The sequence below is a fragment of the Mizuhopecten yessoensis genome, unplaced genomic scaffold (genome assembly GCF_002113885.1).
Source record: "Mizuhopecten yessoensis strain PY_sf001 unplaced genomic scaffold, ASM211388v2 scaffold9109, whole genome shotgun sequence".
In the NCBI taxonomy this organism is placed as follows: Eukaryota; Metazoa; Mollusca; class Bivalvia; order Pectinida; family Pectinidae; genus Mizuhopecten; species Mizuhopecten yessoensis.
Window position 1 is genome coordinate 1,168,396 of NW_018407883.1, and position 20,667 is coordinate 1,189,062.

General features: G+C 37.6%; 1 protein-coding gene across 1 annotated transcript in view; it reads right to left on the reverse strand.

Moving 5' to 3' along the window:
* The window catches only part of LOC110457376, a 25,214-nt gene extending 5,352 nt beyond the window's left edge, over positions 1 to 19,862 (reverse strand). Inside the window, exons 1-2 of the mRNA XM_021508622.1 lie at positions 19,689 to 19,862; positions 8,967 to 9,443 (exon numbers count right to left, since the gene is read on the reverse strand). Of these exons, the coding sequence (XP_021364297.1) occupies positions 8,967 to 9,443; positions 19,689 to 19,818 (607 nt within the window). The 5' untranslated portion in view covers positions 19,819 to 19,862. The remainder of the gene's footprint in view (positions 1 to 8,966; positions 9,444 to 19,688) is intronic.
* Between the last annotated feature and the right edge of the window lie 805 nt (positions 19,863 to 20,667).

Consider the following 20,667-nt stretch of genomic DNA (forward strand, 5'->3'; position numbering starts at 1 on the left):
TTTGACATATTTGACCCCTGTGACCTTGAAAACAGGTCAAGGTCATTTTCGTTCTCAAACTTTGTAGGGCTCCTACCAACGAAGCTTTCAGCCAAATATCATGACTCTAGGCCTGTCCGTTCTTCAGAAGAAGTTGTTTAAAGGAAAAGTTGACGGAGCGACTGACGGACCGATGGACGGACAACGGACGCCGCACCACGGCATAAGCTCACTTGGCACTTCGTGCCAGGTGAGCTAAAAAAACGTCTCTATTGTTGTTTTCTAGATTATACAAAAGCGTTCTATTTTATTAACAGACAGAATTTATGGTATAAATGATAAAAGAAGGTATTGAAGGTAAACTTCTTAAAGTGATCAGATCATTATATAAAAGTGTGAAATGTTGTGTTAAATATAATGGTACTCTCTCCGAATTTTTTGATATTGAAAACGGATTATTTCAGAGGGAAATATTATCAACCTTTTTGTTTGCCATATATGTTAATGATTGTGAAATGCTGTTTTTATCAGATAATTGTCCATCCATTGAAATACAGGATATCAATATGTTTTTACTTATGTATGCAGATAATATGGTGATTATATCTGAAACACCAGAGGGTTTCCAAACAATGTTAGACTCTCTTGCAAATTATACAAAAAAATGTGATTTCACTGTAAATACTGGGAAAACTTAAATTGTCGTGTTTAGAAACGGAGGGATATTAAGGGGAAATTAAATATGGTTTTACGAAGGAAATAAATTGGATGCTGTTGATCAATTCATTTACCTTGGTGTAGTATTGAATTTTAATGGAAAATTTAGACAAACTCAAAAGCAAGTTGCTGCCCAAGGGAGAAAAGCATTGTTTGCATAATTAAATGTTTGTAAGAAAAAATATTTTAACATAGAAACTCAATTGTCTGTTTTTGATACTTATGTAAATAGTTTTTAAGTTATGGAGCAGAAGTTTGGGGCTTCCATGCCGCACCAGATATCGAAAAATGGCATGTGAGATTCTGCAAACAAATATTAGGATTACATAATAAAACTAGTAATGTTACGGTGTATTATGAACTTGGAAGATACCCCATGCAAAAAGTTAGAAAAATATGTATATTTAAATATTGGACAAAACTGAGAAATGTAGGGAATTGTATTCTTAGGTCATGCTATGATGATATTCTTTGTAAAAATGACATTTGGTTAATGAGAGTAAAACAAGAATTAGACAGAATTGGTCTTGGAAATGTGTGGGAATCTTCCAGTTTAAATAATAACACTTTTCATATTATAAAAGAATGTCTTAAAATATCTGCCCAGTACTTCTTGAACAAGATATTGTCAGATTGCACCAGTACATTTTCATGTAAAGCATAGTATGTGATCAGCATCCTTAAAGATACATAAGTCATGGAAATTTAGTTGTTACTAATTGGTAAGTGACCTAAAACAATCTTCTGAACCATTAGTGCAGATGGGGCCTGACCTCAACCAAACCTTTTAACCTGGTCCGTCAAGCGGAAAATGTAGGTCAGAAGCAGCATCTGAAGCATCACATGTGATTAGCATCCTTAGATACATAAGCCATGCAAGTTTAGTTGATGTACAACAAGTAGTTACTTGGTTATTGACCTTAACCATTCTTCTTAACCTGTATGGTCAGTCAAGCGGAAAATGAAGCTCAGAAGCAGCATCCGAAGCATCACATGTGATTAGCATCCTCAGATACATAATTAAGCCATGCTAGTTTTATTGATGTAGGACAAGTAGTTACTTGGTAAGTGACCTATTAACCAATCTTTTTAACCATAGTGCGGATGGGGCCCAACCTCAACCAATCTTCTTAACCTCACTGGTCAGTCAAGTGGAAAATGCAGGTAAGAAGCAGCATCCGAAGCATCACATGTGATTAGCATCCTCAGATACATAATTAAGCCATGCTAGTTTCGTTGATGTAGGACAAGTAGTAATACTCGATAAGTGACCTAAAACAATCTTCTGAACCATTAGTGCAGATGGGGCCTGACCTCAACCAAACCTTTTAACCTGGTCCGTCAAGCGGAAAATGTAGGTCAGAAGCAGCATCTGAAGCATCACATGTGATTAGCATCCTTAGATACACAAGCCATGCAAGTTTAGTTGATGTGGAATAATCAATAACTTGGAAACTGAGCTTAACCATTCTTATTAATAACCTTAGTGACAGACAGACGGGCGGGAATAGCCAATCTATAAGCCCTGATTACGTTGCAATCCGGCCAAAATTGTCATAGAAATCAAAGATGCCCCCTATGTCGCCTCGCGTTTCAGATGACACAAAAACAAAACAAAACAAAAAAGGCATTCAAAGAATGTCAATAACCTTCAAACACCAGACAGGCTAATTGCTATTTTCCTAGTCCATGGCTCTACTTGAGCTTTTGAATACATTTACCAGCAAGGTACACAGGCCATTTAATAAAATTAGCTGTTGCAAGAAATTAAAGATCCCTTCTCGCTGCAGGCAAAATCCCGCTCTAGGTTTTCAGATAGAGTAATCTCTCCTTACTTTTGATTTAATAATAATTAATATTAATTTGAGGTTCTTATATACTGCTTTATCACAATCTTAAAGTGTGTAGGTCGTCTCAAAGCGGTTCACAAATTATCATCCGTGGTTATAAGGCCTTTGCAACCAGTCAATATCTTTGTCACTTCCCTGGGAAACATACAGCCGGTGATGCCTTTTCGGCGCTCACAGCTAGCATTATACGATTCTAGCACTGCCCAAATACGTACTCGTTTACAGATGAGTAGACTGGAACAAGCGGAGTAAAGTATCTTGCTCAAAGATACAACACAGTGCCATGCCGTGACTCAAACCCTAACCGTTCGGTCACGTGCCCAGCATCCTACCACTAGACTACCATGCCTCCTTTCTGTAACTGTGCCACATGCGTGTACTTCCATTGATCAGGTAGTAGTAGCTATGTTAATTAGAGCGATAGCATGACGTTAAAAGGTTTTTGGTTTGAATCCTGATATGGCAATGTTGCATTTTCATTCTCAAAACACTCCTATTTGACCTTTTTTATGTTTTAATTGAAGTCCCGCAAGGTAAGTTTTAGTTTTCAGAAATAATTTATCAAAGCTATCTTCATGTCTCAAATAAGGTTTCAATTCATAGTGACGTAGTACAGTGATCCTTAAACCCGTAAAAAGGACACATTATTCTGTAGAAGAAGTCATTTGGAGTCTTTGTCAAGTAAATGATCAGGTGAATATAAATTCTATAAGCGTAAATTTTAATTGTTAAGTTTATCTATAAATTTTGGACTCCAAAATACCAAGTACAAGAGGCCCATGGGTCTTAACGGTCACCTGATATATTCATACAGAGAGTTGATTTTGTTTTCAACACGAACAGAAATATTATTCAATGTGACAAAAAAACAATAAAACCACCTTATTCAATATCTAGCATACAGATTTAAGACTAAAAATTATTTAAAACTAGCACCTCTGATTCTAAACAAGGAAAATGAAGAAATTTTAGCACACTGACTCCTTTGGGCCCCACCCTACAGCGCTTGGGGTAGGGCTGGCTCAAAATTTTCAACTCAGGGTTATAATTTCAATCAAGTTATAAACATGTAATATTCAAAGTATAATTTGACATTATAAACAAAAATAAATTTTGGTTGAGAAGAAGAAGATTTTTAAAGATTTACCTATTCTCCCCCTATATGGCCCCACCCCTCTGCCCCCAGGGGGACCATGCCCTCTGTTTATACAAAACTGAGACCCCTTTGGCCAATGATGCTCCAGACCAAATTTGGTCAAAATCCTTTGAGCCGTTCAGGACAAGTAGCGTTTTAAAGGAAAAAATTGACGGATGACGGACGACAGACGCTGCGGCATGGGAATAAGCTCACTTGGCCGTTCGAGCCAGGTGAGCTAAAAATGAAACGTATGTTTTTTTATGTTTAGATCTCGAAGATGAAAGGCAGTGTCTAGGATACAAATACCTCTGTGTATTTTTATACCTATACTTGATAATTGTATGACAATTGGTCAACATCTGTTCAGAAAAAAAATTCAAAAAGTAATTGAAAAAACTCAAAACACAAATGTTTAGCCCTACCAATCAACTAAAAGCAACCATGAATTGATAAAATTGATAACTTGTTTTATGCTGCATTCTCATATATGATTGACAAGAAGTTTGATGATAATCAGTTTAGAAAACAAGTCTCTAGAACAACTACAGAGAATTTAACTTGTATATAAATGAACTAACAAACTAAATAAACAACATTGCTTTGGAGAAATAGTTGGAATAAAAGGACATACTCTTTACCATCACATTGGCAGTATTTATAGATAGGTCATTTTCATGCAATGTTTCTCAAGAACAATTCTGATTCAATAAGAAAACAAGAGGCCCAATGGGCCTGCATCGCTCACCTGGTATTAATCTCACACTTGTAATCTTAAGATTTCATAAGAACCTATTAAAAGATTTAAACATATGATGCATGTGACCTTGATTGTCAAACAAGGACATAAGTTGAAAGTGGATCAAGGACATTCATTTGAACTAACTTGGTAGACCTTCATCCCAGCATGCGACAGGCCCAATTTCAGTACCCTGGGCCTTTTGGTTATTGAGAAGTTGTTTGAAGATTTTAAGACATTTGACCCCTGTCACCTTGAACGTTGGTCAAGGTCATTCATTTGAATAAACTTGGTAGTCCTTCATCTAAGCATGCAAGGGTGGGGATTGGTGGGCTAGGGGTTGATAAATATTTCCCTGTAATGTCCTGTTCAAGTTCTGCACTTAATTGTATAAAAAAAAACAGAAATATGAGATTTTTCATAGGGGGGTACTTTTTGTCAGGGTATAAAAAGTATCCGGGGGTACATTTTGGTCGAGTGTAAAAAAAGTATCTGGGGGGTGGGGAGTTGAAGATAGGTTGGGTAATGACTATAACATAACCAGTGCTCCAGATAGCTTGCGTGAATGCGTATTCACGTACGATATTTCACAAATTACGCAAAAGAAAAAAATGAACTTGCTTAATTCACGCAAGCAAAATCCGGAACATTGCGTCAGTCTCCGGGTCCAATTTAGCATATTATAATACGCTTACAGTGAGTCACCGAGACGCTTGCATATCAATGCCTCCTGTTACAAACGCTAACACGAGAGAGAATTAAATTATGGCGCTATCAAAATGTCAACAATCGGCGGGTAGTTTTACTTCATTCAAAAATGATTCCAAACTTTTCTGTTTTAGCACAAATTGCATTAACCTTGTGTATAACATCAATAGAATGTGAACGATCATTCAGTGTGCAAAACCGCCTAAAGTCACGGTTAAGATGCTCTCTCAAAGCAGCAACTGTCAATACATTGATGAAAATCAACATGTTAGGACCTGAACTGACTTTGAGCCAAGAAGGGCTGTTCGAATATGGAATGATAAAAAACGAAGAAGGATATGTGTACTATTCAAACGAAAAAAATATGCAACTCATTGAGTTTTGGGTTTAAACATTTAAACACAATCACAGTGAAATGGAAAAATAATACCACATGTCAAGACAACACAAAAATATGAATTTGAGTCATTCTTAACCGTATACTATAAGAATAACACATACAAATTATTCATCTTATTTCAACATTTTCAGGTAACGTTGCTTTTACAGCACTTCATGGTTTAAAATTTAAGTTTTCACCCCAACACTTTGGAGAGGTAGGGGTGAAAAACCCACATGTTCAAAAGTTATCTGGAGCACTGATAACTAAATGTTTTTACATGACTCCCCAATCCTTATTGTGTCCAGTGATTAAAAAATGTTTTGGCATAAATTCCGGGCCCCGGGGGTGGGGATCGGTGGGGTAGGGGTAGATAAATATTCACCTGTAATGTCCTGTTCAAATTCTACACTCAATTGTATAAAAAATACAGAAATATGAGATTTTTCATAGGGGGGTACTTTTTGGTCAGGGTATAAAAAGTATCCGCGGGTACATTTTGGTCGAGTGTAAAAAAGTATCTGGGGGGTGGGGAGTTGAAGATAGGTTGGGTAATGACTATAACATAACTAAATGTTTCTTCATGACTCCCCAATCCTTATTGTGTCCAGTGTTTAAAAATTATTTTGGCATAAATTCCTGGCCCTGGGGGTGGGGATTGGTGGGGTAGGGGTGGATAAATATTTCCCTGTAATGTCCTGTTCAAGTTCTGCACTTAATTGTATAAAAAAAACAAAAATATGAGATTTTTCATAGGGGGGTACTTCTTTGTCAGGGTATAAAAAGTATCCGGGGGTACATTTTGGTCGAGTGTAAAAAAAGTATCTGGGGGGTGGGGAGTTGAAGATAGGTTGGGTAATGACTATAACATAACTAAATGTTTTTACATGACTCCCCAATCCTTATTGTGTCCAGTGTTTAAAAATTATTTTGGCATAAATTCCTGGCCCTGGGGGTGGGGATTGGTGGGGTAGGGGTGGATAAATATTTCCCTGTAATGTCCTGTTCAAGTTCTGCACTTAATTGTATAAAAAAAAAGAAATATGAGATTTTTCATAGGGGGGTACTTTTTTGTCAGGGTATAAAAAGTATCCGGGGGTACATTTTGGTCGAGTGTAAAAAAAGTATCTGGGGGGTGGGGAGTTGAAGATAGGTTGGGTAATGACTATAACATAACTAAATGTTTTTACATGACTCCCCAAACCTTATCTTATTGTGTCCAGTGTTGAAAAATTATTTTGGCATAATTTCCTGGCCCGGGGGTGGGGATTGGTGAGATAGGGGTGGATAAATATTCAACTGTTACATCCTGATCAAATTCTGAACATAAATGAAAAAAAAAAAAGAGGAAAATCATTTTTTCATAGGGGGGTACTTTTTGGTCATGGTATAAAAAGTATCTGGGGTACATTTTGGTCGGGTGTATAAAAAGTATCCGGGGGGTGGGGAATTGAAGATAGGTTGGGTAATGACTATAACATAACTGTAAATGTTTCTTCATGATTCCCCAATCCTTATTGTGTCCAGTGTTTAAAAATTATTTTGGCATAAATTCCTGGCCCTGGGGGTGGGGATTGGTGGGGTAGGGGTTGATAAATAGTTCCCTGTAATGTCCTGTTCAAGTTCTGCACTTAATTGTATAAAAAAAACAGAAATATGAGATTTTTCATAGGGGGGTACTTTTTTGTCAGGGTATAAAAAGTATCCGGGGGTACATTTTGGTCGAGTGTTAAAAAAGTATCTGGGGGGTGGGGAGTTGAAGATAGGTTGGGTAATGACTATAACATAACTAAATGTTTCTTCATGACTCCCCAATCCTTATTGTGTCCAGTGTTTAAAAATTATTTTGGCATAAATTCCTGGCCCTGGGGGTGGGGATTGGTGGGGTAGGGGTGGATAAATATTTCCCTGTAATGTCCTGTTCAAGTTCTGCACTTAATTGTATAAAAAAACAGAAATATGAGATTTTTCATAGGGGGGTACTTTTTTGTCAGGGTATAAAAAGTATCCGGGGGTACATTTTGGTCGAGTGTAAAAAAAGTATCTGGGGGGTGGGGAGTTGAAGATAGGTTGGGTAATGACTATAACATAACTAAATGTTTTTACATGACTCCCCAATCCTTATTGTGTCCAGTGTTTAAAAATTATTTTGGCATAAATTCCTGGCCCTGGGGGTGGGGATTGGTGGGGTAGGGGTGGATAAATATTTCCCTGTAATGTCCTGTTCAAGTTCTGCACTTAATTGTATAAAAAAACAGAAATATGAGATTTTTCATAGGGGGGTACTTTTTTGTCAGGGTATAAAAAGTATCCGGGGGTACATTTTGGTCGAGTGTAAAAAAAGTATCTGGGGGGTGGGGAGTTGAAGATAGGTTGGGTAATGACTATAACATAACTAAATGTTTTTACATGACTCCCCAATCCTTATTGTGTCCAGTGTTTAAAAATTATTTTGGCATAAATTCCTGGCCCTGGGGGTGGGGATTGGTGGGGTAGGGGTGGATAAATATTTCCCTGTAATGTCCTGTTCAAGTTCTGCACTTAAATGTATAAAAAAACAGAAATATGAGATTTTTCATAGGGGGGTACTTTTTTGTCAGGGTATAAAAAGTATCCGGGGGTACATTTTGGTCGAGCGTAAAAAAAGTATCTGGGGGGTGGGGAGTTGAAGATAGGTTGGGTAATGACTATAACATAACTAAATGTTTTTACATGACTCCCCAATCCTTATTGTGTCCAGTGATTAAAAATTGTTTTGGCATAAATTCCGGGCCCCGGGGGTGGGGATTGGTGGGGTAGGGGTAAATAAATATTCACCTGTAATGTCCTGTTCAAATTCTGCAGTCAATTGTATAAAAAATACAGAAATATGAGATTTTTCATAGGGGGGTACTTTTTGGTCAGGGTAAAAAAAGTATCCGGGGGCTGGGGAATTGAGTAGGGGTAGATTACTATTCCCCTGTAATGTCCTGTTCAAGTTCTGAACTCAATTACATAAAAAAAAGAGAAAAATCGTTTTTTCATAGGGGGGTACATTTTGGTTTGGTGTATAAAAATTATCCGGGGGTTGGAGAGTTGAAGAGAGGTTGGGTAATGACTACAACATAACTGTAAATGTTTCTACTTGACTCCCCAGACTTGTGTCCAGTGATTGAGAATTATTTTGGCATAATTTTCTGGCCCCGGGGGTGGGGATTGGTGGGGTAGGGGTGAATTAACATGCAACTGTAACCTTCTGATCAACTTCTGAACTGTTATTGATAGAAAATTTTGAAACATATTTTTTTTTCATAGGGGGTACTTTTATACTGGGGGGGGGGTTACTTTTCGGATACTATTTAAGCAGGAGGTACATTTTATGTATGACACCGGACAAAAGGCGATTGCAATAGGTCACTTGAGACTTTGTCTCAGGTGACCTAATAAATACAGTGTGAAGGAAATTATTGAAACTGTTACCTTGTAGCACCATCAGTCTCGCAATGTTGGATTTGTGGGTCATGGTACGAAGAATGTGGCCATTCGTTACACGATATGGAGGTGTCATTTTCACGTGGACGATATTGGACGCATTATGAACCAAATGTCTCCAGTAAGGTCCAATGGGAACAACGTTTCCATGCACAAGAATCACACATGGTTTCTGGAATTTTTGGACGCTGAGGAAACTCACTAATTGATAAAATGTCATATTCTTTATGCCAAACCAAATATAGTGTACAATGTTAGGAACCCTCCTCCCGGGAGTCTCCGGACAGTAGTTTCGTAAGGCACGTGAGAAACATCGGTCATCAGACTTTACCGATAGAACCTGTTCATCCTCTGTGGAAGTCAAATACAGAGTGGAGTGTCTTTCCTCACATCTTAGACGGAGCTGGTCACTTATGGAAAATATAGCGTGCTCCCTTGTAGTAACAGGGCGAAGGCCTTCTAAAACTAAAAACAAACAATCTACAACAAAGAACTTACAATACAATTCGAAAATATACAGTCAATACTGAAATGTTCAAGCTATTTAGCTTTTATGATTAAAGAGTTGTAAGTACATAAAATAATTGTATCTAAAACAATATATATATATATATATATCGGTAAAGAGTTTTGTTCCTCCTGTAGTAATGTAGTCTTGGTGTTTTGTTTTACAGTAATGTAGTCTTCATGCTTTGTTTTATATATATATATTTACATTTGCCCCCCCGCCGTCCCATTACAACAGTGTTAGAGGGCAAGTGCAATTATATAGGCTATAATTACAACTGCTCGACTATAATTACAACTGCCTGTTTCAGGTGTAGGAATATGTAAACAAACAAAATGGCCGCCTGAAATGTATTTTGAGACAGGGCAAATTGTTTTTGTAGGAATATGTCTTAAAAAGAAAAATATGTAAATATAAAAAATACCTGGTTGTCTGGATGTAATTATTGTTGATATAATTACAAGTGGCCTCTGGCAAATCTACCATAAAACCCGCATCCAGGCAACCAGTTATTGTTTAAGTATATATACATTAGGAGGTAGTTAAATATCGGAACTATACAGATTATCTCTTTATACAGATTTAAGATACATACACGTATATATAGTAGGCCATAATCAAAAGTCGTGTTAGCATTCACTCACAGGTTCTCGGGTACATCATCAACGTGTAAACATTACCAGAAGTTGAATGTCCAGTTTATACAAGTTTCCTGTTTACACAGGTATAAATATTAGCTATATAGACATGTATATATATATGAAGCAGTTGAAGGTCAGGTTCATTCAGGTTTCCTGTTTACACGGGTATAAATATAAATATGTATATATTATAACATAGTTGAATGTAGGGTTTATACAGATTTCCTGTTTACACAGGTATAAATATAAACATGTATTTATTATAACATAGTTGAATGTAGGGTTTATACAGGTTTCCTGTTTACAAGGATATAAATATAAACATGTATATATTATAACATAGTTGAATGTAGGGTTTATACAGGTTTCCTGTTTAAACAGGTATAAATATAAACATGTATTTAATATGACGTAGTTGAAGGTCAGGTTCATTCAGGTTTCCTGTTTACACAGGTATAAATATAAACATGTATTTATTATGACGTAGTTGAAGGTCAAGTTCATTCAGGTTTCCTGTTTACACAGGTATAAATATAAACATGTATTTATTATGACTAAGTTGCAGGTAGGGTTTTTACAGGTTACCTGTTTACACAGGTATAAATATAAACATGTATATATTATAACATAGTTGAATGTAGGGTTTATACAGGTTGCCTGTTTACACAGGTATAAATATAAACATGTATTTATTATGACGTAGTTGAAGGTCAGGTTTATACAGGTTTCCTGTTTACACAGGTATAAATATAAACATGTATTTATTATGACGTAGTTGAAGGTCAGGTTCATTCAGGTTTCCTGTTTACACAGGTATAAATATAAACATGTATTTATTATGACGTAGTTGAAGGTCAGGTTTATACAGGTTTCCTGTTTACACAGGTATAAATATAAACATGTATTTATTATGACGTAGTTGAAGGTCAGGTTTATACAGGTTTCCTGTTTACACAGGTATAAATATAAACATGTATTTATTATGACGAAGTTGAAGGTCAGGTTCATTCAGGTTTCCTGTTTACACAGGTATAAATATAAACATGTATTTATTATGACGAAGTTGAAGGTCAGGTTCATTCAGGTTTCCTGTTTACACAGGTATAAATATAAACATGTATTTATTATGACGTAGTTGAAGGTCGGGTTTATACAGGTTTCCTGTTTACACAGGTATAAATATAAACATGTATTTATTATGACGAAGTTGAAGGTCAGGTTCATTCAGGTTTCCTGTTTACACAGGTATAAATATAAACATGTATTTATTATGACGTAGTTGAAGGTCGGGTTTATACAGGTTTCCTGTTTACACAGGTATAAATATAAACATGTATTTATTATGACGCAGTTGAAGGTCAGGTTCATTCAGGTTTCCTGTTTACACAGGTATAAATATAAACATGTATTTATTATGACGTAGTTGAAGGTCGGGTTTATACAGGTTTCCTGTTTACACAGGTATAAATATAAACATGTATTTATTATGAAGCAGTTGAAGGTCAGGTTCATTCAGGTTTCCTGTTTACACAGGTATAAATATAAACATGTATTTATTATGACGTAGTTGAAGGTCGGGTTTATACAGGTTTCCTGTTTACACAGGTATAAATATAAACATGTATTTATTATGAAGCAGTTGAAGGTCAGGTTAATTCAGGTTTCCTCAACAGTTTACACAGGTATAAATATAAACATGTATTTATTATGACGTAGTTGAAGGTAGGGTTTATACAGGTTTCCTGTTTACACAGGTATAAATATAAAAATGTATTTATTATACCACAGTTGAATGAAGGGTTTATACAGGTTTCCTGTTTAAATATAAACATGTATTTATTATGACGTAGTTGAAGGTCATGTTTATACAAGTTTCCTGTTCACACCAGTTATAGTCCAGTAAAATTAGCCAATAAAATAGACAAAAATAGAACATAAAATGTATTCTTATATTTTTTCTAGTCTTGAATACATAGTGAACAACATATACAAAATATCAGGTTTTCAGTAAAAAAAAAAGTGCTCAAAATTGCCAATATCATACCCACCCGGTGCCAATACAAATTTAGCTTATATTAGGGGGTAGGGGTACACTATTCGTCTGTATATCTTCTTCATTAAATTATCAACTTACTAAAATATGATATAATAGCAGTTTAAAGGTATGGTAACCTTCTTTCTTAATATATTAACTTCTATCTAATTTGTTGATTGATGACGTCATCAAAAGACAATAATTATCTCCCCTTGCAAAATTATAGATATTTGAGCATAAAATGATGATAAAAATACAAATTAAATAAAAAAGTTGCATTTGAGTTGTTCTTGTGTTCTTTTTACATATTGAATGTTGTAACAACATAAAAATCAAATATAGAGACGTAAACAGACAAGAATAGTATTTAAAACTGGTGAAATCTTAGCCAATATTTGTATATAGATGGATTTAAGCACAATTTTCTCGATAGATGTTTAATTAAACTACCTACACCCGTACATGATATTGCAAATTGAAGATAAAACAATGCTCAGTTTTATAATAATAGGGTATACCATATTGATTTACTGATTATACTAAAGAAAATTAATTGTATTGCTTGTTAATGGTAGTAATTTAGTGTCACTAATGCCTCTCTATCGGGCGGTATATACAATCTGTCGTCCAATCCTCGAAAGTGCATACACTATATATTAAGTATATAATTATCTTTAGCAATTGTTCCAGCGCATGCGATAGGTTTGATTTTGTTGCGTGCAATTTCCCTTCGCATCACAATCAGTCGTAACCCACTGAATGCATTGCAGAAACACTCGCTTACTGTGAAATGTCGCAGCATCTGAAGTAGGCGTTAAACTCGTAAAACATTGTAGAAGTGATTGTCTTTCAGGTGAAACCTCAGAAGATCAAGACCCTCATGCATCATACCCCCATATAGAAACGCAATGATTTCCTCTCAAGCTTTTACTAACGCATTCACATTTGAATCATTGCAAATGAAGTTTTCGGCAAGTCCCTATTAATATGGATGGGTGCGGATTTTTTTCAACGCTGCGCCTTTGCCAATGTCAAACAGTCTAGACGTTGTATCGCATCCTGTCATGGCGTGAATGACCGGAAGTAACTGACACAGTTCCTGTCCAAGTACAGACTTTGTTTTCTGGATATCCCAGATCTTGGTAAGTTGGGAGTGTATCTCTGACCGGAAGTACAACTTGTATGCGTTAATATCAGCATGGTAGCACAACAGCACAAGCAGGTCTGTATCCTCTCCAATCAGAACAAGTCTTTATGGATGAACACGCAACCGCTGTTGTCACAATCAATTTGTCTGCATATCCCTCAGCATGAACGGTGGTACAGCCGCTGTCACGAAGCTTCTGGCTTAGAAGGTTGATAAAAGTTTTGCTTGTTGTCAATACTGGTTAGAAATGTCTCTATTTTCATTTGCATGGCATGCCGTCTGTGAAATTGACCTTCTGTTGGACTGTCGCTTTCATTTGTCGTATGTGCTTGACATCCCTGGTTGAAGGCCCTTGAGGATAGCCATCAAAAACCACAATGGCATCGCTATATTGTTGCCGTACATATTTGACTTATGTTTGGCATATGGTCGGAAAGGAGTCACCCGTCATCCATGGAAAACGCTGTTAGAGGGAACTTCCGTCCAGAACATTTGTGAGACCAGCCTCTTGCAACAAGCTTGACGGAAAACTACATATTTCATATTTGAACACCTCTGATATTTCATCAGATTGACTGTGTGCTGCTGTTGTAAGACGCTGAGACAGTAGTTGTGGGTCGACCTGAACAACGTCTCCGTCTATTTTGACACTCATGGTCTTTGCGTTCATGGTGACAATGTATATAGTTAGACTTTTTGAAACTCAAGTCAAGGATTCTGTTTCCAGCTAAGGACTGTACCACCTTAGTCCCGACATATTTCGCTCTGTCAGCGTTTTCATTTTTGTCTGCTACCACACCTGTTTCAATGTTTCTCAGGGAAGAGTCTTGCAGGGTTTAGTTCAGCGAGGAATGCCAATGCCAAAATAGAGGTTATGTCACTTCTTCTGATGACATGAAGGCTCTCCTGGAACTTTGCATGAACTGATCAATGATTTTTGTCAAGATCTTGCATCTCTTTGAGGTATACATAAGCTGATTTGGCGTAAAGATTATATCCAGACGAAGCAAAATAAGGTAACATCTTGTCAGAAACAGAAACGAAGAAATGATATTTAAGTGAATAAAATTGAAATTAAAAACACAATAAAGTAGAATGAGGTAAATGATATTAAGAACGTGTACAAATGTATATGTATCACAAATAAATAAAAGCAAATGAAATGAAACGGAAAGAAAACTCAGCTTAAAATTTGTTTGGTCAGCATCTCCGGTGCAAATATCTGTGTCGTTGAAAATCCTATCTTTGTTTCCCTGAACTGATTGTCTATTTACTTTAATGATATGTCAGTACGGAGTACATGATATGTCGGTACGGAGTAAATGATATGTCCGTACAGAGTACATGATATGTCAGTACAGATACATGATATGTCAGTACGGAGTACATGATATGACAGTACAGAGTACATGATATGTCTGTACAGAGTTCATGGTATGTCGGTACGGATTACATGATATGTTAGTATGGAGTTCATAATATGTCGGTACGGAGTACATGGTATGTCAGTTCAGAGTACATGATATCTCAGTACGCAGTACATGATATGTTGGTACGAAGTACATGATATTTCTTTACAGAGTACATGATATGTCAGTATGGAGTACATGGTATGTCGGTACGAAGTAAATGATATGTCCATACAGAGTACATGATATGTCAGTACGGAATACATGATATTGGTACGGAGTACATGATATGTTGGTACGGAGTACATGTTATGTCGGTACAGAGTACATGGTATGTCAGTACGGAGTACATGATATGTCCGTACAGAGTACATGGTATGTTTGTACATGCATGGTATGTTGGTACGGAGTACATGATATTTCTTTACAGAGTACATGATATGTCAGTATGGAGTACATGGTATGTCGGTAAGGAGAACATGGTATGTCGGTACGGATTACATGATATGTTAGTATGGAGGTCATGATATGTCGGTACGGAGTAAATGGTATGTCAGTTCAGAGTACATGATATCTCAGTACGCAGTACATGATATGTCTGTACAGATTTCATGGTATGTCGAAACAGAGTATGTGATATGCTGGTACGGAGTACATGATATGAAGGTACGGAGTACATGATATGTTGGTACGGACTACATGATATGAAGGTACGGAGTACATGATATGTTAGTATGGAGGTCATGATATGTCGGTACGGAGTAAATGGTATGTCAGTTCAGAGTACATGATATCTCAGTACGCAGTACATGATATGTCTGTACAGAGTTCATGGTATGTCGGTACGGAGTACATGATATGTCGGTACAGAGTACATGGTATGTCTGTTTGGAGTACATGATATGTTGGTACGGAGTACATGATATGAAGGTACGGAGTACATGATATGTCGGTACAGAGTACATGGTATGTCTGTTTGGAGTACATGATATGTCCTTACAGAGTTCATGGTATGTCAGTACAGAGTACATGATATATCAGTATGGAGTACATGATATGTCGGTACAGAGTACATGCATGGTATGTTGGTACAGAGTACATGATATGTCGGTACAGAGTTCATGGTTATGTCGGTACAGAGTACCTGGTATGGTGGTACGGAGTACATGATATGTCCGTACAGAGTTCATGGTATGTTGGTACGGAGTACATGGTATGTTGGTACGGAGTACATGGTATGTTGGTACGGTCCAGTTGATGATATGTCGGTACGGAGTAAATGATATCTCAGTACGCAGTACATGATATGTCTGTACAGAGTTCATGGTATGTCGGTACAGAGTACATGATATGTCAGTACGGAGTTAATGATATCTCAGTACGCAGTACATAATATGTTGGTACCGAGTACATGATATGTCAGTATGGAGTAGATGATATGTCGGTACAGAGTACATGGTATGTTGGTACGGAGTACATGATATGTCAGTACGGAGTACATGGTATGTTGATTGGTTTCGAGTACATGGTATGTCGGTACTGAGTACATGGTATGTTGGTTCGGATGTCATTTTAAGTTCGCAGTATTAGACAATAAATGAGCATTATAGTTTCCATTGACAATATTACAATAGCACAGGAAGTTACGATTTTTTGTTATCCCTGTTTTCCCACAAGATATGTATTACAAAAATACTGAAGCAGTGATAATATAATGCATTTTTAGCTCACCTGGTCCGAAGGACCATGGTGAGCTTATGCCATACCGCAGTGTCCGTCCGTCTGTTAACTTTTCCTTTAACAGATTTTTACTTAATTTGGTCTGGAACATTCTTAGGTCAAGGGGACTCAGTTTTGTATAAACGATGGCTGTGGCACCCCTGAGGGTAGAGGGGCGGGGCCAATAGGGGAAATAGAGGTAAAACCTTTAAAATACTTCTTCTACCTAGGAATAAAAAGGATTTTGTCCTAATTTAGTCTAAGAGCATCCTTGGGCCAAGGGGACTCAATTTTGTATAAACGGTGGGTGTGGCCCCCCTGGGCAAAGAGAGGCGGGGCCCAATAGGGGAAGTAGAGGTAAATCTTTAAAATCCTTCTTCTACCATGGGATTAAGGGATTTCATCTGAATTTGGTCTGGAGCATCCTTTAAGTCAAAAGGGACTCAATTTTATATAAATAGTGAGTGTGGCCCTCCTGGGGGGCAGAGGGACGGGGCCCAATAGAGGAAACAATATAGCAAATTCTTCTAAATCCTTTGTCTTCTGTAGGAATGACTGAGGTATGCAACGCAAACCATATGTGCATCTTTAGTGGAAAACGTACAAATGTATGATATGCTTTCTGCCTGCACAGTTTTTCAAAAACACTTTTCTCAAGGGACGACTCAGTCTCGTGTGGCTTTATTTCAGATATTTTGTTTTTAAGTATCGGGTAAAAATTGTACAATCCATCAGAAAATGAAAGTAGATGGTGGTAATTATTTAGGAAAAGATAAGCTTGATATTCTATCCCAGAGAAAGCGTTACGACCATTTAAAGTTCAAGAGAGACAATTTATGATAGTATTTTTTACTATTTTGACGTGGAAGTATTAGCTGCTTTCTTCATTTTGTCAATTGATGTTTGTAATTTACCGGACCACAACATAACACCGGAAAAAATGGATTGGAAGTAATAGACAAACATGATTCCGGAAAGGATGTTATAGTATTATACGTATTTAGTAAATGATTAAATACAAATAATATTATTATCTTGATTACATGATGTCATCTTTTGTTATTGTTAAATTGTCATTGTTAGACATTTGGTATACACAGATTTTTCATGTGTAAGCCCAGACTTTATTTTTCTATGGATGCTACGCCCTTGGACGCTCTACCAATTGAGCTACCTGGTCGGCGTCGACGATCACCCAGGTCCAGTTCTACTACACATGCTTTTAACCCATCTTCAGTCAGCCTTGTTGACTTTGTGCTAAGTTGTGGTAAATTCAATGGAAATACGTGCATGTTATCTATTCTTTCTGGATATTTGATGCATTTTCTTACTTTTTTCTAGATAATTTGACTACATCGCTGCACATGGATACTTCACGTGTATATATGTGTGGCAAGTTTTAATTGTACACATAAGGATTAAGGTCGCCTTCTAGCTTCGAGCTAGAGAGAATTTCCCTTTAGTTCAGTGGTAGAGCGTCCGACTAGGAACCTGGAGATCGAGGGTTTGATCCCCAGTGGAAGCACACTATTCTCTTTCCTGTTACAAATGGTGTTTGTGGCCCTCCCTGTGATGACAGGGAGTTAGAACCTGGGTTGTGGTGTTTGAGGGCGAACACATTTAAAAAGGGGGGAGTAGTGTGGCAGGTTTTAATTGTATATATAGGATTAAGGTCGCCTTCTAGCTTCGAGCAAGAGGGAATTTCCCTTTAACTCAGTGGTAGAGCGTCCGACTAGGAACCTAGAGATCGAGGATTTGATCCCCGGTGGAAGCACACTATTCTCTTTCCTGTTACAAATGGTGTTTGTGGCCCTCCCTGTGATGACAGGGAGTTAGAACCTGGGTTGTGGTGTTTGAGGGCGAACACATTTAAAAAGGCGGGAGTAGTGTGGCAGGTTTTAATTGTATATATAGGATTAAGGTCGCCGTCTAGCTTCGAGCAAGAGGGAATTTCCCTTTAGCTCAGTTGTAGAGCGTCTGACTAGGAACCTGGAGATCGAGGATTCGAACCCCGGTGGAAGCACACTATTCTCTTTCCTGTTACAAATGGTGTTCGTGGCCCTCCCTGTGATGACAGGGAGTTAGAACCTGGGTTGTGGGGTTTGAGGGGGAACACATTTAAAAAGGGGGGAGTAGTGTGGCAGGGTTTAATTGTATATATAGGATTAAGGTCGCCTTCTAGCTTCTAGCAAGAGGGAATTTCCCTTTAACTCAGTGGTAGAGCGTCTGACTAGGAACCTGGAGATCGAGGATTCGATCCCCGGTGGAAGCACACTATTCTCTCTCCTGTTACAAATGGTGTTCGTGGCCCTCCCTGTGGTGACAGGGAGTTAGAACCTGGGTTGTGGTGTTTGAGGGCGAACACATTTAAAAAGGGGGGAGTAGTGTGGCAGGTTTTAATTGTATATATAGGATTAAGGTCGCCTTTTAGCTTCGAGCATGAGGGAATATCCCTTTAACTCAGTGGTAGAGCGTCCGACTAGGAACCTGGAGATCGAGGATTCGATCCCCGGTGGAAGCACACTATTCTCTTTCCTGTTACAAATGGTGTCCGTGGCCCTCCCTGTGGTGACAGGGAGTTAGAACCTGGGTTGTGGTGTTTGAGGGCGAACACATTTAAAAAGGGGGGAGTAGTGTGGCAGGTTTTAATTGTATATATAGGATTAAGGTCGCCTTCTAGCTTCGAGCAAGAGGGAATTTCCCTTTAACTCAGTGGTAGAGCGTCCGACTAGGAACCTGGAGATCGAGGATTCGATCCCCGGTGGAAGCACACTATTCTCTTTCCTGTTATACATGCATGTATATATACAGTTTACTTTTCATTATATGCAATATTCAAAGCTATGCGTGTACAAAAAATATATTCTGTGTTCAAATGCCTCTTTATAGCCAAAATCAACAATATCTTCAACAAAATGTTTAAAAAAATGTCATAGTTTACATTATTCTAAATACTCGATAACCAAATCACTTCCACAGGTCTATATTTTGGGGAAACAATGATAATCAAATAACAAACTTTCTACATTTATATGCACACAGCAAGAATGTCTTAAAAAACATGTTTGTATAATGTAAACACATGACATGTATCCAAACTTGTGGATGTTAGCTAGATGTATGTGTTACTTTCTGTGTTCTGTATGCTTGTCATGAGAGATCACTCTCCAAATTAATATGTAGGTAATATTATGTATTATATTTATGTATACCCCCGAAATAAAAACTGTAATTGAACTTGAATAGCTTACCTGCGTTTCTGTTGCCTAGGTCAATATGACGTAGAACGAAAATCAAACTAAAGCCAACAAATACTGTTTGGGCTATACTCCTAACGCTGGTACGGCGGCCACAGATTCTAACTAAGTGTCGCTTCGCCATTTCACGGGGGAAAATCAACTAACAATGTACAAGGTTCACTCTATTGGAATAGTCCAACCACAATATCCTGTCGTGTAACCTCGATTAGGATTTCATGACAGGCGAGTCGATTTTCAGATAGGGGGAAAAGGTAGGTCTATGTTACAAGGGAAACAAGATACAAGAAACTTTATTTAACGTCGCATATATCAAACAGAGAAACATTAGCGATGTAGCTATTTTTGCGGCAGACATTTGGGCTTCAGGAAAAACCCCCAGCCTGAGAAGTTTCTTTGAAAATCATGTATTTTCAACATTTTCCTCAATTTTGCCCCACCTGGAAACCCCCCCAGGAAATTTGGAACCCCCCCCCCAGACAGGTCTCTGGATCCGCCACTGGACATATGATAAAAAGCAAACAGAAAACAACAAACAAGCTACATGTATAGCTATAGCGGAGCCCGCGAAGGAACATGGTAACTATATATATATATATTGGTTATATCATAGGAACCGAGCAATATGTCAGTTATTGTACGAGAGGGGCAGAGCTACTTCTCGAGCGCGTAGCGCGAGGGATGTAAGCTCCACCCCTCGAGTACGATAACTGACATATTGCGAGGCCTATGATGTAACCGACTTGTCGCATAAAGTGTCACGTAACAATCTAAGAGAACATTTGGTCATTAGAAAAAAAATTGCATCATGTCGGACTTAATCTCAAACTCGAGGCCAAGTTTGGCACACATTGACTTTGACGACCTGGACGCAATTCATTTGTCTCAGTCGATGACTCTCATTGAAAGTGGTCCAGAAAATGGTAAAAATTGAGGGCGCTACATGTCAAAATGGTAACTCAGATATTAAGCC